Below are 24,491 nucleotides of genomic sequence, written 5' to 3'. Positions count from 1 at the left end.
GATTGCTTATCGCTGGAAACGTATCACTTAACGTCTGGTTAGGACAAAGAGTGATGGAAAAAGATTAAACATTTTCTTGCACAACCTCTGCTCATGCTAAAGTGTGCAAAGGGACCAGAAAACTAGTGTTATATTAATTAACACTTGGCCGATCCATCAATGTCCATTTAATTAAAGACAAACACATTTGATGGACCGTCTACTCACATGTACTGCAGAAGGACCAGGGCAAAATCTGAAAGACAAAGACAAATTAAGGTACTGCAGGAACTGAGATCTTAAGAATTTATGAGTTTCTGGGGTGTATTTTCTCTTGGTTTCAACTAAGAAATACAAAAACAGGGCGTTCTTGAGAGCACCAGCTGGTTTCATATGAAGCTATTACGTTATTTTTAAACCCAAAACCAGTTTACAATTTCCCAAAAGGATAGAGATAGAGGCACTGTGCTTCACATAACAATGGTGACATATGAGCAGTGGCGTTTAGTGTTAACACACACCAAAAAAAAAAAAGAACAAATAAAATATTTATGCCTACAGAAGTGCTTGAAGGCATTGGAAAATGTATTAGTTATGAGCACATTCATCAAACTCTGCATTTTCCTGCAATTTGTCATACAGTTTGAATACAGTGAATGTGTGATGTTTTATAAAGAGACACATTTGTGACCCAACAAGCAATAATAAGAATGATCACAATGGCAGCTGATGTCAGTTCAAGGTGAACCACCTGGATGGGGTTTCAAATCTTGAAGTATATAACCTTTCAACACCAGAGGTCTCCCTGCTCTGTCTTTTGAGGTAATTGGCATTTGAAACCATACGCTGAAACCGGATCTTGAAAGAAGCTTTTGTTGAAGATTCTTCCTTCTGTAGCTTTTTCCAATAGTACCAGAGGGCAAATGCTACAACTGACAGAACATGAAAGTCTTCTACCAAAGAACTCTGACTTGAGCAGACATATACACGCCATTGCAGACGGGTGACTCACTGCAAACACAGCAGAGCAAACTACTGTGCCTTGACTGTTTGCAAATTATTTTGGGATAGCACTCGTAAAGGCAATAATATGAAACCTAGTGACACTAAATTAATTATTCATTAGTAATAGCAGTTGGGTTTATAAAAATGTCACTAAGCACAGTTTGGATAGGGCGAGCAATTCATTATGGCGTTGCAACTGTCATTTAGACAAAAATTGTATTAAGGGAAAAAAGGATAGCACAAACACTAGCGTACATTTTTACGGACACACACAACTCTAAAGTGGTAAATGGTCTGCACTTATATAGTGCTTTTTTTAACCTTAGAGGTTACCAAATCACTTTACACTGTGTCCCAATCACACATTCACACACTCATACAACAATGGCAGAAGAGCTGCCATGCAAGGCGCTAGCCTGCCATTGGGAGCAACTTCAAGTTCAGTGTCAAGGCCTAGGAGACTTCAGCATGTGGAGTTGTGTGGGCCGGGAATCGAACCGCCAACCATACGATTACCAGCCGACCCGCTCTACCACCTGAGCCTCAGCCGCCCAAAGTGCAGTTCAATCCGAAGCGGTTTTCATTTTCTGGTGTCCAGTGTTTTCACTCGCATTGGTGTATGTTTTTAGTGGACAATGCAATGTTTAGCATATAAACAAATATATAAATAAACGTGGCACCATAGTGCCGATACTTTACAGTGTCGTAATGATGTCTTCTGAGAGGGCCTCAACCGTCAAAATTTAAGGAGTGAAATAAAAAACTAATTTTTATTTCAACTAACAATTAAAATGTTTGTTGTTCTTCATCTGGATCACACATTTGGGTAGTTTTACCATTGTTTTATATGGAGACTGGAACCAGAAAGCAGTCTTTTCTAGCCTTTTTAGTGCAAAGCGCATTTGGTTTGAACCCTCTAAGAATTCATTTACAAACAGATATTCAGATACATCAACTGCAGTTTCTCAAAACCCAGTGAACTGCATATCATAGATGCTTTCACAATATTCACACACATTTACACAGGATTATTGCATCAGACAGTCTTTGAGTTGTTGCGTTTCACCATATTTGTACAGCAATGTGTCAAATTAAAAGTAGTTCAACTTTATAAAACATATAAAAAACCCTAAGTTTTGCTCAGTTCCACTGCAATCCATTAGGTGTTTTGAACGCAAGAGCATAATTTGGTGTGAACAGCCCCTAGGCCCCTATTGCTCTCTATGTTCAATCTGAGCATACCAAGAAGCCCAGAAATGCTGTCTATGTAGGCTTTTCATAAGGTTTTTGTATATAGCCACAAAACAGCTTCAGTCTTCATGTCTGTGAGAAAGGAAACATTCAAAAGTAAGTAAAAGTGAGACAACATTCTTTCTCAGTCTCATTCCAGCTACAAAAAGAATGTCCCAAATGTAACTACATACCACCCACTTATACAGCTTGGCCAGGTTTTGGAGACAGGGGTGGGACAGAAACTTTACTATGGTAAAGGTATCAACGTACCAAATAAGATTCAAGTTTGACAGCACATTTGTCCTGAGGGACAACTCACCTGCCTACAGATTTACATGATACTTCCAATAAGAATGTTGGTCATCAAGACTTTCACTTGGAACGCACTTGTGCATTTTATTCAAAATCTATTGAAGACATACGATAGTTTTGTGAATCGCAATAGACTGTTTAATAAATAAAAATACAGTATGTATTTACAGCGTGTATCGCAATGTGCTGTTTTTTTTTTGTTTGTTTTTTATAAAAGCACATCGCTGTTAGTTTGTTTTTCTTTACACAGAGTACTTCCAATCAGTTCCACATATTGAAGTATTGGCTAGATATTCTAAACTGATTAAGAAAATTACAAGACCAAGAGTTCAGGTATCGAAATCAGATCAGGAGAGAAGAAACGGTATTGGCGCATACCTAATAATAAAAACAGATTGTTACGATTTGAAGTTAAAATGATACAGAAACCAATTTATTTCCATATTCTGACTTCTTTCTGAGTGAAAAAATATATTTAATGACCAAAAGACATAGGGCAGCACATGACTATTTTATACAATAGTTATTGTGTAAAGTGGGCTTTACCTGAATGCAGCACTATGGTTAATAAGAGGGCTTTGTGATAACAGCAGATTAGGAAAGAAGTTTCAGAGACAGAGCAAGTCTTTACATTTTGATTAAAGATTAAAAAGACATTTCTTTTGGAATATACTGAAAAAATTAATTGTGCACAAAAAGACGAAGAACATGTTGTATCAAGCAAGCAAATAGGGTTAATTTCATGGTGACTCTAAAACTAGAACTGGAGTAGTAACAGTTTCTTTTTACACACCAAAGCAAACTGCCACTTGGCGAGTAATAATTTTGGACCCTGCACTGGACAATTAACGATTACCTAGAAAAACACAATGAAGAGTCAGAAATGTTTTGGTTTTTCAATTTTTTTAATTGAACATTAAAACAGCTTTCCATGAACCTCTAGCAGCAAGAGCTCACCAGAGTGCATTTAGACAATGATGGGTGCAAAGCAGCTTTCATCCAAAGACACAAATCATCATCAACACCAACAACAATATAATCCTCAGCAATATATGTATGTATAACTATATTTCTTAAAGAACCCATCACCACCACCTAACAATAATAATAATAATAATAATAATCTGACTGCCTCACATAACACAAGCAGCAACCGACCCCATTGAGGTCTATGTCATGAATGCCCTGACCAACATATCCAACAACACGAGTTGCATCTTTACCCTTTAACACCAAAAACACAAACACAGGTACATCATAACAGGATTGATAGAACTTCAAGTACGTAATAAAATATGGAAAATATGGAATGGATTCAAAGTCTGTCTACCATTTCCGATGAGATCGGTGGAATTTTCCCACTAAGCTGTATTGTGGCAGCAACGTCACAGGAAAAAAAAGAGTTATAATTACTTGGAATAGCAACTCAGGGGATTTGCAAAAGCTCCTCAGGGTGATACAACAGTCAGGCCAGTATACACACCAAAGGAGAATATCAGTGCACCAAATGTTGACATTGCAAAAGTGGCGAAAATGCAGGGCAATCGTGGTACATTTCCGTGTGCATTCTGACACAAAGTTCTTCAGGGTGTAGTGTTTACATTTAAAACTATATTTGGACTTTAAAAAAAAAAAATTCTTTAAAAACCTCTTCAGCTTTCTCCCTGAAAGTGGATTAGATGATTATTTACATGAACACTGCGGCTATTTATACAATTTTTCTAAAGAGGCATGGATGTAGTCTCTTTAAATGGAAAAGTCATGCCGCCTTCTTGCACAATTATCACCTGATTAGATGTGTAACAGTTGACAGTTGGCCGAGTGTGAAACCCAGTGTCCTCTTTAACACTTCGGCCATCACAATGAGATGTCCAGGAAGAAGCAGAACACCGTGAACACTGGAAAGTTCAGTGAAAGTAAGACAGTAAGCAGATGATGAATAAATAAAATACCATGGTAAGAAAACAAGGAGAGTGCAGGAATGTAATTATCACCAATTTAGGAAAGGTGTAGCTATCACTTACGATATGTACAAATGCGCAAAGTCATGTCCCCTATTTCATTATAGCAGCATATACGATAGTAGCATACAAGTTCCTCTAGCACTGCCTTGAATCTCAACTAGAAGGGGATGAAATATAGTCAGGGATTCATAGAAATGGATAGATCTAATAGCAAACACAATCATTCAAGCACACAAAAACGCACAACTCACTAAAGGCCAAAGTATACATTTGTTTTCCAGGTGCAGCTACTATGTTTGTTTCAAGGACAGTGCGAGTGCAGCCAGTTTTACTAAACACGGACAGTCCGTGTCTGTGCACTTCATCCAAACATGCGCCTTCCTGTACTAAAGAGTATTACTAAGCAGTTGAACGTATGCGTCGAACAGGCTTGCTGTCAAAAATAGTGCTCAACCGTGCACAAGATGGGGAAAAAACGAAGTATACGCTAGCCTTAACACGACTGCAAAATCAATCACTATCGCAGTCATGGAGAGCATAACCTGAGGGATGCAATATTCCAAAATCACCATTTGTGCAACTAAAAGCAATAGAGCTCATCCCAAATTTCCTTACTAGTCTCTGTCAGTACACAAGATTTAACCGTGTCAAAATATCAGATAGGATAGCATTGCAAAGCTAGACACATTCCACAAACACATTGCACAAAACGAAACAGGCAACAGATTTCATATTTCTGTCAGAACAACAGATAAGCTCTTTCCCAGAATAAAGCCATAAAAGAGGGAGCATTTGAATCCTGTAGGGGCTGAGACAGTGTATTGTGTGCAAACAGCTGGGGAAATCTTGGGAAAGCAAGAAGGCCATGGCAAGATCACAAATGACCGGCAACACTAAATGTACAAAATGCCCATAGGCACCACTCAGAAAAGTGCAAGGCTCTCAATTTTATTTACTCTTCAAGTTCCAACTCCAGGCACTCAAAGAGCCTTGCGTCACATCCATCAAACTGATCACTTCATTCAGTACATGTCGGCTGCCCCATGAGTGCTTTGTGGTAAGCTGAAAGAAATAACTTTAATGTACACACTAGTATCTGCTGACTTGTTTCCTATAAACGTACAGTGTTAATTCGCAAGGGCTGCACATTCTTTCCATTCGCGTGGCTTTGACCGGGGCTGAAGTAGGGAAAAAGTTTTGCGGGAAACTTCTCTCGGTACGTGTAGAGCCAGGACATGTCATCGGCATTGTAGAAAATCAGCAAACCTTTGAGGTAATCCAAGTAAACGCCCACCTTTTCAAGCTTGCTCTTAACATTGAGGCGTGTCCAGGGCTCGGTGCAAGCGCTATACTGATTACCGTCATGCATTACAATGCAGTAGAAGCCTCGACTGGGTTGGATTTGAATGTTACCCTTGCGGTTGACCGTCTCATTGGCTACACCAATCATCCATTGGGTTTTTTCAGATACCATCACCTCCCAGTAGTGGACGCCACCGGAGAAACCTTCAGCTCCCAGCACAGATACTTCCACGTCAAAACGGCGTGGTGAATCTTGAAGTGGCTGTGGATGCAGGTTACCATATGAAACTATGGTGCAGTCATCTGATAATATCAGCCGCTGATGAGCAGTGATGGGGTCCATGGTTAAAGCAGCAGGCACTGTGAAGGTAAGGACAGTGGAAAAAAAATCAGTGCATTCACCAAAAAATTAAAAAGCTTGATACAGTACACACCACACAAGTACGTGAACACAGATGCTTCCAGCTACGCAAGCTCGCTTTTGTGCACAGTTGCGTTAAAAAATGTGTCCGACCACAATTCATGACAACGCAAGAATGCGCTGCAGTCAAAACATTGCCGCAAGTGCCGCTATAGCAGACATTAGTGTGAACACTCTGCTTCTACGGTGAGTTTTTCAAGCCAACCACGGTCATTAGCGGAGCAACAGCTTTAAAAGTCAAAATATTCAATAATCTGTGTAACACATCCAGTTTAAAGGCACAGACTTTTGAATGTGACTATTGCCCCATGAGTAGTGAGGTTAAGAACCCAGGTTAAGCATGTTCAACTGGACCCCGTGTTGGCAATGTGTTAAGGCCTGTTCACACCAAATCTGTGACGATTTTGCGAGATTAACTTCCAAAGGAAGGTCTATTCACACAAAGTCTGTAAAAAAATGAAACTAAAAATGATTTCACTCCTGTACAGTAGATGGGTCTGTTGCTGTTCTACATAAATTTATACCAGGCTCCTGCCTGCAAGATTTGTTACGCACAATATTTTAGAGCTCCTTGGCCCACACCCTTAAGCTGTCAATGCTAGAGATTCATAAATGTAATGCTGTTAAAGCATTTATTTATCTGATTTGGCATAACTTTTCATTACGGTGTTGATGCATTTTTTATGCGAGTGAGATACAGTGAGGAAAATAAGTATTTGAACACCCTGCTATTTTGCAAGTTCTCCCATTTGGAAATCATGGAGGGGTGTGAAATTGCCATCGTAGGTGCATGTCCACTGTGAGAGACATAATATAAAAAAAATCCAGAAATCACAATGTATGATTTTTTAACTATTTATTTGTATGATACAGCTGCAAATAAGTATTTGAACACCTGTCTATCAGCTAGAATTCTGACCCTCAAAGACCTGTTAGTCTGCCTTTAAAATGTCCACCTCCACTCCATTTATTATCCTAAATTAGGTGCACCTGTTTGAGGTCGTTAGCTGCATAAAGACACCTGTCCACCCCATACAATCAGTAAGAATCCAACTACTAACATGGCCAAGACCAAAGAGCTGTCCAAAGACACTAGAGACAAAATTGTACACCTCCACGAGGCTGGAAAGGGCTACGGGGAAATTGCCAAGCAGCTTGGTGAAAAAAGGTCCACTGTTGGAGCAATCATTAGAAAATGGAAGAAGCTAAACATGACTGTCAATCTCCCTCGGACTGGGGCTCCATGCGAGATCTCACCTCGTGGGGTCTCAATGATCCTAAGAAAGGTGAGAAATCAGCCCAGAACTACACGGGAGGAGCTGGTCAATGACCTGAAAAGAGCTGGGACCACCGTTTCCAAGGTTACTGTTGGTAATACACTAAGACGTCATGGTTTGAAATCATGCATGGCACGGAAGGTTCCCTCTGCTTAAACCAGCACATGTCAAGGCCAGTCTTAAGTTTGCCAATGACCATTTGGATGATCCAGAGGAGTCATGGGAGAAAGTCATGTGGTCAGATGAGACCAAAATAGAACTTTTTGGTCATAATTCCACTAACCGTTTTTGGAGGAAGAAGAATGATGAGTACCATCCCAAGAACACCATCCCTACTGTGAAGCATGGGGGTGGTAGCATCATGCTTTGGGGGTGTTTTTCTGCACATGGGACAGGGCGACTGCACTGTATTAAGGAGAGGATGACTGGGGCCATGTATTGCGAGATTTTGGGGAACAACCTCCTTCCCTCAGTTAGAGCATTGAAGATGGGTCGAGGCTGGATCTTCCAACATGACAATGACCCGAAGCACACAGCCAGGATAACCAAGGAGTGGCTCTGTAAGAAGCATATCAAGGTTCTGGCGTGGCCTAGCCAGTCTCCAGACCTAAACCCAATAGAGAATCTTTGGAGGGAGCTCAAACTCCGTGTTTCTCAGCGACAGCCCAGAAACCTGACTGATCTATAGAAGATCTGTGTGGAGGAGTGGGCCAAAATCCCTCCTGCAGTGTGTGCAAACCTGGTGAAAAACTACAGGAAACGTTTGACCTCTGTAATTGCAAACAAAGGCTACTGTACCAAATATTAACATTGATTTTCTCAGGTGTTCAAATACTTATTTGCAGCTGTATCATACAAATAAATAGTTAAAAAATCATACATTGTGATTTCTGGATTTTTTTTTTTTAGATTATGTCTCTCACAGTGGACATGCACCTACGATGACAGTTTCATACCCCTCCATGATTTCTAAGTGGGAGAACTTGCAAAATAGCAGGGTGTTCAAATACTTATTTTCCTCACTGTATGTAGAGCACTGCTGGATATTTATTTGCACATGTTTTTTGCTATGAGTATATTCCAAACAGACTCCTGAAGGCAACTTCTCTTTTTATAATACCCAAATTATTCCTTGAATAATTTAACACAAGGTACAGTGATATAAATACATGTGGAATAATGTACATTAACAATAACATGTATATTATAAAATATGATGCATAATATTAAACACTGGCTTTTCTTTATTTTTCTTCACAATTTGGAATGCCCAATTCCCAATGTGCTCCAAGTCCTCGTGGTGCTGTAGTGACTCGCCTCAATCTCAGTTGCCTTTGAGACCGTCATTCCATGCATCTTATCACGTGGCTTGTTGAGCGCGTTACCACAGAGACCTAGCGCATGTGGAGGTTTCACGCTATTCTCCGCAGCATCCAAGCACAACCCACCACCTGCCCCACTGAGAGCGAGAACCACATTATAGCGACCACGAGGAGGTTAACCCAACATGACTCTACCCACCCTAGCAACCAGGCCCATTGTTTGCTTATGAATCCTGACTGGAGCCACTTAGCACACCCTGGATTCGAACATCCGTCTCCAGGTGTGGTAGTCAGCATCTTTACTTATAAACTGGGCTTATGTTTGCATTACAAAGGTTTCATGAACGGCAACCATTTATTTTTAAGTATGATAAATCATTTTCGGGGGTACCAGCTGCACATCCAATGCCGTTGTTTGCCCGTTGATTAGCGCCACCAACACACTGGATTAAGCAGCTGCAGCAACTCTGTAAAGCAAAAAGCAGTCCGAAGCAAAAACATCGAAAAACCTTCAGGCTGTCGACTTGTTTTACCTGATATGAATAGCGCCATAGGAATGCATTGTTCCCTTGGTGTGAACAGTCTTTAGTCATACGCTCACATCTGCGTATGTGTGCTTGCATAAAGAATGTTTCTAACCTTAATTGAATTCTTGATTCTAATTGGCTGAAACATGTTAAGGTGTTTAATTTCTATAAATGCATGGCTGTGAAGTTGTTCGTTTTGTTACATCTATCATAATAGTTACCATGATTTTTCAGAATCATTTCAAATGAACGGTCCATTTAGTTAAATTAAAAATTGGCAAACGGGTGAAAATAAAAAGGGCAGGGAAATTGGCCATTTGAAGATAAATGGCTAAAGTGCAACAAATCTTAAGAATTACTCGAACGTTATTGAAGTTAATTCAAGGAATATTCAGGTATCAGTATAACAAAGCTAAGCAATTGTTTTCAGGTTTACTGATTCCCAGCAATTGTGTTATGGTGCTGCTGCTGCTGCCCAACATTACGTTTTTACCAAAGAAGGATAAATAAAACTCCATCCATCAACTGCTGCCTGGCTGGCATTGCCTACAGCAAACAGTCTGCAATAGCCATTATGGTGCCAGCTTGCTGTGGTTTCAGCAGTGTGCAAGAGTGCCAACATAATGGCCCCTGAGCAGAGGCAAACCCTGGACTGAGGACAAGTTTCCTGTGTAAGACATTATACATTGGGCCCATTTTTGTACAGGCACACAAAACAATGCACACAGACCATATAGCAAAAAAAAAGTCCCAATAGCTTAGACGGGGAGAGTTGACCTGAGCAAAGTAGTTACAACACACTATGATATGCAATGTGCCATATAGTTCTGGGAAGTCGAGCTATGATGAACTGTATCAAGATTAAAAAACTGGATGAGGAAAAATGGGGAGATAATAAAGCTGAGATGAATTGGAACTTGTAAGGACTTCTAATCTGAAGCAATAATTCACAATACATGTTGTGCTTTCTTTTTCAAAGTGCACACACCGCTGGGAGGTTCTGAATGTGAATTTTTAGGGTTGGCAAGAAATCAGGCTCTCTTTGCCATAATTGGCCTTTCTAAGTTATGTTGGAACATTCAGAGTGAAACAATGCTACCTTGTTTTCACAGCCCATAGATAGACATGTCTGCCAGAGAGTAGAGAAAAAGAGGGAATTTTGTAAAAATATGTTTATCTTTGCAATTTATAAACATCTGCGACAAACAGGACTCATAGCACCGTCCAGAGGATACAATGTCGTCATTTCCACTCTTTGGCAATGGCAGTTTGCACTTCAGGTAACCTATACATAATTTAGCCTCTGTCGTCTTGGTTTCGATCTGTCTTTGCCTCTCTCTCCGAATCACATGAATTAAAACATTTACCAATAATACGCTTTTGATTTAGATGGAAAAAATAATGGCAATACCGAAAATACAGAATAAAGGCATCAAATGCACAATCAGTGTAGCAGTGTGGAAGGATTTGAACTGGATTTATTTAATTTGACAGTCAGGGATGCGGAGTGATTCCTCTTGCTTATTTCTACGTGTGTAAAGGATGCTGGCAAATTGGAGAATTGACTGAGAGCACAAGATATTCCCTGCAGTGTTATTTTAAATAAAGCTCTGCCTCAGGTGGCTACTGTGGTGGAATACTGATAGAGGAGACCTTTCCTCATGCTTCTTCATTGCTGCTCTGCGAATAAAATGGACGACTCGTTCAGGGCTAATATGCAATCAAATGCATATTATCTAATTCGCAGTGCTGCAAACATGCAGGGTTCTGTTTGTGTTGATTAGATCATCTTTAATTGGACTCACTAATACATGCCAACTGATTAGTATCTTTTGAAATGACTGATTATTACAACAAATGCAAAAATTACAGCAGGTAAAGAGATTATTAATTGAACAACTAGATTTTTTTTGTTTTGTTTTTTTTTCAAGAAAATCCGAGCAGTGCTTCTCCCTCCCAAAAGGCGTTACAGGCAGTTACTATGCAATTGCTATGATTTTCTGAGTGGTTTTAGTGCATTGTTATGTGGTTGCTAGGGTTTTCTGGGTGGGTTACTTACTGACCAAGTCAGTGATATTTTGGTATCTAGATGAGGCTTAGATTCCTCCTTTGCTGTACAGTAATTTGTCATTCGCCAGGCGGAAATATGTCAGATCTCGAAGACGCATGATTAGAGGCATCATTCATGTTATGCACAACTGTGCAGGATGAGTTATGTGCTTAAGTTTAATACTAATCACTGTCAGTGTTATTGTGTCTTTTCTAATAAGAACCAGTTGCCACTCAGTTATTTTTATTATATTTTACATTTTCAGTGAGAAAATCAAAAATTTGTATTGCAAAAAGCTGATTTTTTCCCTCCAAAATGCAACCATTGTGACAAAAATGAGGCCAAATATGATCAAACAGTGATCTTATATGAATAAGACTACAAAGTAAGATTCAACGGGACGAACTGGACCACACCTCCACCACCTCAGCTCATACTGGCTGTTTATGAATGAATATGTGAGTACAAATAATGTAGTATTTAAAAAAATGTGTCTTTGCATTTATTTTGAATGCATTAAGTAACTTGCTCAGCCTAAATTGGCTGTTTGCATATTTAATATTTCAAATGTTATTATGTACTGTGTGTGGACCAATAATTTTATATGCAATATTCTCAGGCTTTATAAGTTCAGCGTGTAAGGATGTGTATTCATCAATCAGTTACCTGACTACCATATTCATACAGGTCTACTAAATCAAGTTGAAGCTGCTTTTGTCCATAGTTAAAAAAAGACCTACATATTTGCAATCATTATAAACCAAAGAAATCCCTTTACAGTAACTTTTATCAACATAAACATTGTTATTTATTAAAATTGCTGCCAATATCCATCTGAAAGCTGCTGCTCAAAAGAACACAGAAGCGTGGTTGCCTGCAGTGTGACTTACCAGTAATTATATCAGTAGTCATAGCAATACTTCCCTAAGAAAACAGTACAAATTTAACTTTCCACTTTTGTCAATCCTTAAAGGGATAGTTCACCCAAAACTGTAAATTCTCTCATTATTTACTCACCCTCATGCAATCCCAGATGTGTATGACTGACTTTCTTCTGCAGAACACAGATTAACATTTTTAGAAGAATATCTTAGCTCTGTTGGTCAATACAATGCAAGTGAATGGAGGCCAGAAACAGCATAATAGTAATCCATAAGACTCCAGTGGTAAAATCCTTATCTTCAAAAATGACACAATAGGTCTGGGTAAGAAACAGATCAATTTTTAAGCCCTTTTGTACTTTAAATCTCCATTTTCTCTTTCACTTTCAGATGTGAAAGTGAGACTAAACAGGTGCCACATGTGAAGTAAAAGTGGAGATTTATAGTAAAAATAAAAGTCGAATTGAATTGAGTGGGTATTGATTGTTACCCACACCTATTATAGTGCTTTTGAGTATATGTATTTAACCATTGTAGTCTTAATATACTTTTAGGACCTTCAGATTTCTGGTCTCCATTCACTTGCATTGTATGGACCAACATTGCTGAAATATTCTTCTAAAAATCTTAAAGTCCTACACATCTGTGATGGTATGAGGGTGAGTAAACAATGAGAGATGGTGAACTATCCCTTTAAGCCAGGAATTTAAGCGTATTATAATGATGTTAGCATTCTATAACCCACTTTGTTGAGATACTGTGAAGTACTTGCAAGTGTTAATGCACTATTCAGGAATCGCAAAAAATATCAGCAATTTTCAAAAAGGCAACCTAATGATGTTAAAATGTCACCATAGTAAACACAGAACTTACTGAGAGTATGGGAGATATGTGTGATATCAATAATGCCATGCGGTCTATATCATCTTCTACAACTTAATTCTGGTGTATTACCTGGTGAGATATCCTGAAAGAGAGACTTCCAAATGGTATATTGCAGCGGACCCATATATTTGGATGTCGGGAAGTCTTCATAGGTAAGGTTAGTTTCGTGGATCTTTCCTTTAATTCTGCAGAAACACAAGAAAACAACTGCATAATTCAAATTCAGCATTGGCTACTCACCAAACCCAAACCAACTGAGTCTTCCTCAAACAGTAGATCCTGTTTTCAAAACACTCGTTTTGGATCTTACTGGGTTTCCTACATAGCTGTGCCTCTCCTGCAAAGTCAAACAGCTCAAATTCACAAGGGGAACGGAGTTCAATCTCAAACATTGCAGATCACATTCATTAGTTCAACCCCAACATTAATCATGGTATTCCAATTCCATATGGTCTTTCTACCATGCTTATTCATTCCTCTCTCGTTTTTCTCCAAATTCTCAAATTAAAAGAGGGTAAGGGAAGGTTAGTAACTGCTTTGCAAATGCTACACACACATTCACAAGTGCAGTTCAGCTCCAGTCTCAGATTGGTGAGCTAAACTTCAAACATTTACCCTGATTAAACTGCATTAATCTATTCTAACCCAATGCAACATTAGACTAGGCTGGTTCGAAATCTTGAACAGTCTGTTCCCTCCTCTGACTGGGCGCCTATCACATATGGGTCACTGACAAATAAGGTTGTCCCAGGTGATAAAAATGAGAAATCTAGTTCAAAACTTACATTTGAAACATAATGTTTGTGTCCATGCTGGTTTCATAGTTTTTTGAAAAACATTTATAACATTTTCTACAAAAATGTAATGACTCAAGAAATTTAATCTGGTGTAACCATCGAGTACAATGTATTAAAATCCGTTCCTTGCACCTTGAATACATTGAATAGTTTGAACATTGAATAGTGTAAACAACGTATTAATTAAAAGATAAAATTAAAGAAAAATAAAGTTGAATCATATTTTGTGACATTGTGTCAAGAATAGTTTTATCAGGGTTACTCCATATGACTAGAACAAAATGTGGCTTTATAAAACTTCACATACAGTCTTAAGGGTCCGAAGGTGTCCTCTCTGTTTTACGTTAAAATAAAAATAATAAAAAAATAAAAACGTCTTGCACAACATTACATTTATTATTTAAAGCCCCAGCAAAAATATAAAAATGACTCTGAACATAGAAGAGTTAATTGTATCCTGTGAATTGCATTTTTACTGTATTTTTGAATAACTAATTCCATACAGATAAAATAATGAGTGTCTCGTCACTGACCCATATGGCAAAAGGCAAAGGTCAAATACTGACAGAATGCTGGATAACTCAAATAGCCTGACTTGCCTTGGTATCTTCCACCAGCAATACCCTCCACGAATCACTTGCTCTCTGACCAGCAGTTACAGGAAAAAAGATAAAACGTTTTAGACCAGTGAAACTCAAACTACCATCAAAATACCTAACATACACTCAACATCAGTCCCTCTCCAAACCACAAGTGCTCCTCAGTACCTGTCCGAGGTGAGGGCAATTCCTTCCAGGAATTCATGACGGCTGGTTTCGTTGAGTCGCTCTTGAAGGATCTGGATTCCTTCCTTGACGTCACGGAGCTGCTGGCTGTAGCGCTGAATCTTGTGTTCGATGTCGGTAAGACTGCGAGCCGTATCTGCCTCCAGTTCCTCCAACATGCTCTTCTGTCGTTCCCGCAGGAAACGATGCAATCGCTCAAAAGCGTCGCCAATTGTGGCACGAAGGCTCTTTGCTGACGACTATAAATTGGAGAAAAGGAACTTTTAGGAAAGTACAATCAGGGTGAGTAAATGACAGAATTTTCATTTTTGGTTGAACCGTGACTAAGTTTGGTAACTAGACTTTTGCTAAGCCACATGTCAAAATAACTGCAATGTTCAGAATTGCACACAAAAGGCTGAAAAATAATACCCTGTTCTCCTACAGGGCACAAAACTAATTAAGATGTCAATCACTGTGTGAAAGAACAATATTTCATGTTTAGCCTAATAAAAAGCCACATGGAGTGGAATTTTGGACCAAGGAGAATTAATTGTGCGTGACTACCCACAGCGATAAGTTAAAACTAGAACACAACTAAAACACAACAGACTGAAGAAAAAACCCAACAACTTTCAGAAGCACTTTTTGCATGATGCTTGATACAGTGGTGAATGGTTAGGAAAAACTGATTAATAGATGGAACGGATAGGAGCGAGACTCAAAAAGAGGCCACAAACAAATCTAGGGATCAGAAGATCTAAGTCAGTACTAGAACTGTTAGATTTGGATAAAAAATGATATTGTTATTTTTGAAAAATATTGCAATTTGAACTGCAATATGATAAACATAAAAAAAAAATAGTAAGTTAATACATTGTATGATGCTTGCAAAATTACTAAATTTTTGTCAAACTATTATAGCAATTTGTTATTAATAACGTTTGCAGCCTTAATCTGTACATATACATGCACTTTGAAGTTAGATTTTAGTCAGACTATCAGTCCATTACTTACAAAGTCGAACTAACGGATCAAGATAATATGATTGTAGCTCGGCTTCACCCAGCATATATACATTTTATTAAGACCGCAATAGGCCTGTGTGTTGTGCATTCCGAAAAACTGATGTAAGTGTATTCAACATGGCATATTTGATGTCCTTTCTTCAAATATTCATTACACCTTCTGTCACAGACAGATGAAGATTGTTAATCAATTTGGAAAAAAACCACTGTAGCTCTATTGTAACTGACATATAAACTTACTGAGAGACTTCATGAGGGTTCATGAAATGGAGAATACATTTTTCCTTGATATTTAGACATAAGAGGTTACTATACTAGATGAATATATAGTAAGATTCAGAACTCAAAACTTCCTCCCCAGTCTTCCTCCCCAGAAACATCTTGTTTTGAAATCTGTGTTCATGACCTCACGAGATATTACTCATTTGCATTTAAAGGCCCACAACATGCGTCATCGCTCATTGGTGTACTGATAAGGAGAGAATGGCTCAAGATACTCCAACACAGAAAGTGATACTACTGCTGTTAAGGTCATTAGATGTTGTTGTAAGCCTGGATGTGGAGAAACTGCACCTCCACAATCTCTGCATCACCTTCCAAGAGATGCCAGCATTAGCAGTAAATGGCTTGAGTTTATTTTAAACGACGTGCCTGATTGCAACAATGCATGATTTCTTGTTTGCTCTGCACATTTTGTGAATCACTCACGATATGCAGCAGGTAGGGGTGGGCGATGTGACTAAAATCTCATATCATGATATGATCAATTTGTAATTTATTAAATAACCATATTGTACAGCCTATTTTTTATTTCAGTGAATAAAATACTTCCTCTTATATAATTGTCTTTATTTGGAACTTGACAATATTTCAATAAAAATCATTCTTACCATAATGCTTAATTTCATATTGTCACATTTCAGTCTGATATGTTGTTGACCAATATTATTATTATAAACTTTACTCAAGAAACTTTGATTGTCCCAAAGCAATGCAACAAAGAAAATAATGCATAATTAAAAAAAACTAATCCAATGAAAAAATAAAAATGTAAATGTAAACACTTCTAGATTAGTTTTTTTTTATGACAGAATGAATGCATTAACACTTACATTGCATTTATTCATTTGGCAGACACATTTATCCAAAGCGATTTACATAATCTGGAAACATTCTCAGCAGAGTGCATCTTTTGGCTTTCATAATATTATTTTGCATGCTTCATTTCAGGAGATAAAACAAATTGCTTGTATTACGAGTGATTATCTTTGTGCGACACAGTTTGCAGATAAAAAATGTCTGCTCTGTGTTGGCTTTTGTGAACCTACACCACAGATGTCGCACCTGTTTTAATAACAAGCTTGGGAGTCGTCCCGTTCTGGAGATGTTTTTAAGGGTTTTTCCTGAGTCAAAAATGATTGAGTAGCTTGAGTGATTCACTCTGCACTCTTCTGTAAATATCAGGAAGCCTGCTGGACTCCAGAGAATGTGCACAGGACACGGACATGAAATTTAAAAAGCACATTCAGCACTAATGAAGCGACAAACGAAAAACTCCTGTTTCTTAAATTCTCTCAGTCTCATGTGAAGCCCTGCCCACTTATAGATAAGCTCACACTGCGCACATGGATATTTACATATCCCAATATAGCTAAATATATATTTTTATATCGTTGCCATGATATATATATAGTTATATCAGCCAGCCCTAGCTGCAGGTTTTTCAATGTTTCTTTTATAGAAAAATATGGGTGTGCCAACAGTAAAACATTTATTTCTAATGTTTCATTTATCAGTCGTTTATCGCCAAGTAACCTCTGATTAGGACACTAACAATAAGAGTATCATTATTACACTGATGCTAATCAAATCAATACATAAACCAAGTTGAATAATTGTAATATGTGTGAAGAAAGCAGAGTGAAATGAAAGACATTACAGTGTAGATTACGCTACATTTGCTTTTGTAAACCCTTCACGTACGTAGATAATGTTAGTTTGTGGATAGTATTGTTGTCATCTTTTTAGACATTTATTTTTACCAAAACTTATATGCTTATTTGGTTATTTTTTTCTGTAGTTCTTCCCAGCTGATCAAATTCACTTGCTTTCATTCATTGTGTGGAACATGCTTATGCCAGACGAATCGCTTATTTCCTGACACGGGATGTGTATTCAAGCCGGGAGATCAAACAGGGAAATCCCTGGGTCAACAATCCCTTCTAACACTCTCTCTAAAGCTTGATACACATCTATTAACCCTTCACATTTGAAGATTGTGTTCAACTATTCTCGCTGATTAAATGGCATTATTTCAACACCAAATCTTGTATGCCTGTTAAGTATTGGGGAGAAACAGTGTTAAATGTTTTTTTTTTAAAAGTCGAACAAATTGCTAAATTATTGATTGCATAAACAGTGCTTTTAGGTGATTTTGTAGGTGACTTTCATTCTTGGAAATACAGTTCCACACTTGTAATATCAGGAGGGCGTTTTCTTTTCAATCATGTTAGCCAATCATAACAGTGGGCGTCTTTAAAATGAAGTACACAGAAAACATCGAATTTTACAGAGGGGGCCAAAGACAGGGTTGAAAACGGTCATGATATACTACATAATGACTGTTTTTTTGTGCAAAACATTTTACTAACATTAAAAGTGAACCTCAAGGAAGACAACAGAATAAAACAGATATGCATGTCATGACCCTTTAACTCTTTCCCCGCCAAACACGGAATTTTCCGGGTATCCGTGTTTTTGGTGGTATACGGTAAGGAAGACCCGCACGCATGTTTTGAAAGAGTACGCAACTCTTTGATCAAAGAAACAGACTGCGATCGTCTCAAACGTCAAGTGGAACACCATACTAATACTAAAGCACTTGTTTGATAAAAATGCCTTTTTCTCAGCTTTTTGTCCGAAATGTTGTTTTTGACAAAACCTACCTCTGTTAAAAAACCTCTGTTAAAGCTATTCAAGTGGCAATAAAAAAAGAACAGATGAAGATAAAATAAAATCGTTTTTTTTGCCTAAAAGCAGAGGCTCAGATCTTTATTTTGATATATAGCATCTTCATATATTCATGGAAGAAAATATTCTGCGGGCCATTAAAGTTTAGCGAAAATCATCAAAAACCATGGCGGTGGCTGGCAACTTTTTTTTAAAACGCTGGCGGGGAAAGAGTTAAGGGTGGATTCAACTTGGAACAGTATGCAACTGCCAAACAATGTCCTAGCAACCTCTCAGTACACCTTAGTAGCACCCTAACAAACCCCTTTGTTGCACTAATCAAGGCGTGTTTTTTATGGTGTTTGACGTTCGCATACAACTGACGTATTTCTTCCTCTAGTGGCAGTCATAATGAACTTTCAATTTGCTCACAATGGATTGTATTCATTGCAAAAGAGAAGACACCCATGAATCACGATGACAGAGCACCCACTCCCTTGAGACATTAAAAAAAAAAGAAAAGGAACCTTTGAAGAAATTAAGTGAGGTTGCTGGCTTTGTGAGTTTGTTTTCTGAGGTTTGTTACCAAATGGTCATTTTGTAAAAGTTGAAATATTTCAATGCATCCGAAGTCGAAATCGGATCCAAACATTCTGAAACCAAACATGGTCGGAACTCCATGAAGACCCCTGTGGGTCTTTCCATTGGAAATGAATGACTACCAGTCTACGACTGTTGTTTGTTGGATGCAGTGAAAGATGGCATAAGGTAAGTGGAAACCGTCTCACCAGATGACATTTAATTGCTCCTCCCTCAATCTTTAGGGTTGTTGTAGGACAGCATCCACGAGAAGGACATGATTACATATGCAGCCGGGCAGATGAGTACTAAGATAAAAGTGGCTGAGTCGATAGGGAACGCAAAGGAGAGAACTGTGAAACTATTTAACAAAACTGTGCCTTCACCGGAAGACGATAAAGTCAAAGAGATAAAATAAGATGCTTCTAAAGAAGCCAATCTCCTCCATTAAAGTATAAAGCACATCAGTTACAGTTGACAGATCAAAGATCTGAACATCAAGGTCACATCGATGTAGGACAAAAGCTGTTCTACTGATGGATGTCCATAAAAATGGGAAGCTCAGAGAAGAAACTGTACTGGATATTTTTTCCTATTCAGGATTCCATCCATCCATCCATCGTCAACCGCTTATCCTGTGTACAGGGTCGCGGGGGGCTGGAGCCTATCCCAGCTAACATTAGGCGAAAGGCGGGGGACACCCTGGACAGGTCGCCAGTCCATCGCAGGGCTCCTATTCAGGATTTTTTAGTAAAATTAAAACATCCTTAAAACAAGACATTTACTTGAGAAGCAAGATGTAAGAGAATAAGATTGTTTTCAGAGAATACTGTATATCTTGATTTAAATGAATTTTTCTAACCCCACTGGCGAATAGTTTGTTCTTGTTTAAACCATAACACTCACAATATATTGATAGATGTATGCTTAAGAAATAAACAATTGTTTCAATAGGGTAATAAAATAAATGTCATTCGAGATACACTTTCTGAAGACATGTCCTACTATCTTAGACTATTTGCATCTTAAATGTGCTGTAAGTGATTTTTGTATGTGAAAGGTATGCAAAAATGTTCCTACTCACTGAAAGATATGAATGAAATAAATGCCCTGAGATCTCTCACTGGTCTCTGTGAAAGCTCTAGACTTTGTAGACGGCAAACAAAAATGTATCCACGGTCTCTGACGCTTTCTGCCTGTCAATCATTTTGTGCGTTCTCATAGTTTCCGTGGATTATTGAGGAGTTCTGCCACAACCACATATGCCCGGTATCAGTCTCAATAAAGCTAATTTTGGTATCTTTGGAGTGTGGGGTTTGGAAAGAGGGCACGGCTAATCTAACGGCTCAGTTCGTTTAAATTCTAGAATGGCTAAAATCGCTTACAGCACCTTTAAGTAAATGTATCCTCGAATTTAGCGATTCCTGCTACTAGAGAGATGGAATTTGTCTCTCCAACTGGAGGACTGGCTTCATTTGCATGGGCAGAGTTTGCCCACCTGGTGGAGCCTGATGGATGAATGGGACTTAGCAACGCTAAAGTGATGTTGGTCTCTTGAAAGTGCTCTCCCCTTGGGCTTTGCTGTCTATGATGGGGTCTATTTAAAGCCAGTAAACATCCCATGAGCCAGTGCGGCTCGACCTCCATACAACATCTGCTAATCAGACACATCCCTCCTTGGGGGTCTTCAATTCAGATTCAACTTCGGTACTTCAGAAGAGAGGGTCTGTCAGCAGGCCTACCACTGAGCTAAATCTAGAGCATGCTAGTGGGGAGGCTGCAACAAGCTAAAAATGAACACATTTATTCAAGGAAAACATATCTAGAGGTCGACCGATATGGGTGTTTTTAATACCCGATGACAGTTTTCAGTGAGCATGGTGGCCGATTGGCCAATATATCAAACAATTTAATATAACAGTAAATGACATTCATAAAAATATACAAAATAATTAACTTTTTTTTTAGCATTTTATTTCCATAAATGTTTACACAAAATCAAATAAAAATAAGATGTGTGTTTTGTGTGTAGGTGGAAGGAAATTTTCAGTGCAAGCATTTTCTCAAAATAGGACAGTCAAACTTAAAAGGAAGAAAGGCTGGATTTGCGCAAGTTTTGTGAGGTTTGTTAATCAAATCTGTTTAAACTAGATACCTGCATATTTGCAGACGGAATGTCTTAAGACTGCACCTTCAAGTGCAAGCAGGCAATTCTCATCGCCGCCACGGCCTAAGAAACTAACCGGTTAAACAGGATAATTAAAAAATACCAAATATCAGCAGATGTATCGACAAACCATTTGCCACTTGTGCAAAACTTGCCACCACAATGCTAGGGGTGTTGTGGGTGGTTACTGATCCAAGTCAAAAGAAACCACCCCAAGTCTTTATGATAATTGGGTCTCTCCTGCAAAAGTAACTTTGCAAAATAGAAGGCACCATGGAATTTGCCAGGTGTTAAGGATTTAAAAGCAAGCACACTTTATTGTCATTCAGGACTTAAAAGTGAGCCGGCTTTATTGCTATATTCAGTTTACTCCATAAGTCCATTTCCCAAAAGGTTGTGCTGTGACAGCTCTCTAAAGACAGCTATCTGAAATAGTCCTCTGTCCTCTTATCTCTAGCACTGTAGACTCTTGGCTGCAGGAGGCATCGATGGTTCTGAATGTCAATGTGAAGCAGCTGCTCACTTAAAGCACTGCATCAATAAAGGCAGAGAGGATACGATTGGCTGGTCAATGTCAACATCTACATATTCTCTGGACAAAAATGATGGCTGCTGCAGTCAGGGAATAACCTGAAACGTATCAAAGTATAATCAGCTCTCTGGAGAAAAACAATTGCCATAAGATCAATAAAATGAAAAGATGGTCTAGTTCACGACAATGTAATCACAGGGAATCATTGATTTGCTCAAAAATCCTGCAATGGTAAAGCTAGAAGGAACTTGAAAGATCCTGTGACAACAGAGTGACAATTAATGCTTCATCTAAAACTACTTCAAACATTATCATTTTAATTATTGTATAATTATTATACATGCAGAATATTCATTTCATGTGGCCCTTGAGCTAATGCCAGAAACATAAGATAACAGGTGAACAGAACGTGTCACCGACCAATCATTTAGCGTTTTCCTCATCAATATGAATTGTCATCCTAGCCTTATTTTGAAACATATTTTGCTTGGTTCAAAACTGGAATCAAAGAGTGCCATTTGCACCAATTATGCAGGTGCACTTATTCATGGGCCAGTCACAACCGCGTATATCATTATCAACAGCGCTAGCCGTTACCTGGATCAATTATCAGCACAACAGAATGGAAAGAGTTGTGCGAACGCAAGGCAACTTATTAACATACTGGTCTAGATCTGAAGCAAGGCACAGATCTAGTGAGGAAATTGAGTTTGACACCCTTGGACTGCCTATAATAATCAATATGCAACAACAGATGCAATGCAGCAGCCAAAAACATCTATATGACATATATGAACATAGATAGATATGTTATAATTACTTTAAAAAAAACTTGAGGCAATGTTTACTAATTGAGAAACACTTGAAGCATGCCATTGTTTTAATTTAATAAGTTGATTGAGAGAGATATATATATATATAAAATTATTTTGTAGATAAAGAAGAGCATATTTAATTTTTTATAGAAACAACAATTTAAAAATATACACTTTAAAACCACAACAAATATGCTCTATATTTGTGTATAAACCACTAAAATTATAAACTTTGTAATACATTCACATATAATTTTAACCTAAAATCATGGATTGAATTTTCCATGTTGGGAAAATTTTGTGTTTATGATATTTGTTAATTCCTCTAATGTATCCACAGTTTACCCTTCGCTAAGCCCCGCCCCCCTTGGTAAAAGTCACTCACTCTGTCAAGTTCTGCAGAACTCCCCGTAGGAATGAATGGGATATCACCGTCAACGGCACGGTATTTGGCAATATATTCTCATAAACCGAATGGATTATATTATTAAGTGGTAAAGTAATTTGATTGAAAACTATAGAGACTGTGAATTAGAATAAAGGCAAATGATTATCACTTGCAAAAAGCATCATTTGATGGCAATTACTCACCTTATAACATTAGTGTAAGTGAACAGAACTGCTTATAACATCTCATAACACACTCATTTTGATGCTGTAAACCATTTACTTCCAATAGCTTTTAGTATGACCTGAATGAACACGTAAATCAAATAAGGTTCTAGCTATAATTTACTTCTGAGCAAATGTAGGTGACCTTGCTGATGTTATTCATGCTCATTTGGGAATAAGGAATGACACAGTTTAATCCAAAGCATGCTCTTCTCAAGATTTATTAAAAGATTATTATTATTTTTTTTTTAAAGAGAAAGAAAAAACACTATGTGGATCCTCTTTGGGTACCTTGTGTCACTACTACAAGTGGCCCGGCAACAAAGTATTTTAAATTTGTTGGATCATTTTGATAAAATCCTGCTAAAGCTACTCAATTACTCCATTACTCCCATGGATTCTCATTGGAAAATAGCAAGCGCTTGTTAGAAAATGGCACCCTGGCAACAGTTGCTAAGACAGGATTGGTCAGAAACACTTAAGTTGGGGCTTAGTGAAGTATCAATTGTGCCCACAAATACACAATTACCCAGTGATGCAATGGACAGTATTAAATTAAATATGAGATGAAAATGCAGAAACTAAATGACAAATTCGAAGTCAACAGTATCAGGAAGCGCTTCCACTGCGATAGTCCAAAATCCCAAAGAAGGGAGTGATGAACAAGGGGGAGGGATGCAGGGAGATGGACAAACTTGCGGTATTGACTATGGTGTCTCTCTCTGCTGATTAAAACATGGTGTCAAGATTAAAGAGCTGTTCAATAAACCAATTTGCTTGTTAGAAATTCAATGTCAACTGAAAAGAGAGACCTGCCATGAATCTGTAATGGCCATGGTGAGCAATGTGAGCTGTATGTCAGCTGCATTACGACTGCCGCAAGCCCTGATTTCAGGTCTGCTTTAATAGAGTCCCATCAGAGGTGAACCGCAGATGTGGTTTCAATATCAAGTCAGTGATTTGCATCAGGATGTCACCTGTTTGGAAGAATTCCTGATAAATCACCGTTAACCCATCAATCTAGAATTGAACTTCTGGTCCCAATAGACTAAATAAATTCACACTAAACACAGCTATAACTATTACACAT

General features: G+C 38.2%; 1 protein-coding gene across 3 annotated transcripts in view; it reads right to left on the bottom strand.

Annotated features, from left to right (window-relative positions):
- Positions 1 to 3,422: 3,422 nt before the first annotated feature.
- Positions 3,423 to 24,491, bottom strand: part of LOC127626049 (E3 ubiquitin-protein ligase TRIM62-like) — an 80,364-nt gene continuing 59,295 nt past the window's right edge. For 2 of the 3 annotated variants that reach the window (XM_052101577.1, XM_052101576.1), the window contains exons 5-8: positions 14,723 to 14,979; positions 14,555 to 14,599; positions 13,228 to 13,343; positions 3,423 to 6,155 (exon numbers count right to left, since the gene is read on the bottom strand). In XM_052101577.1, the coding sequence (XP_051957537.1) occupies positions 5,605 to 6,155; positions 13,228 to 13,343; positions 14,555 to 14,599; positions 14,723 to 14,979 (969 nt within the window). In that variant the 3' untranslated portion in view covers positions 3,423 to 5,604. The remainder of the gene's footprint in view (positions 6,156 to 13,227; positions 13,344 to 14,554; positions 14,600 to 14,722; positions 14,980 to 24,491) is intronic. The other variant, XM_052101578.1, reaches the window with a different exon arrangement.

This window comes from Xyrauchen texanus, chromosome 32, assembly GCF_025860055.1.
Source record: "Xyrauchen texanus isolate HMW12.3.18 chromosome 32, RBS_HiC_50CHRs, whole genome shotgun sequence".
Classification (NCBI taxonomy): domain Eukaryota; kingdom Metazoa; phylum Chordata; class Actinopteri; order Cypriniformes; family Catostomidae; genus Xyrauchen; species Xyrauchen texanus.
This window is presented reverse-complemented; position numbering and strand designations above follow the sequence as displayed.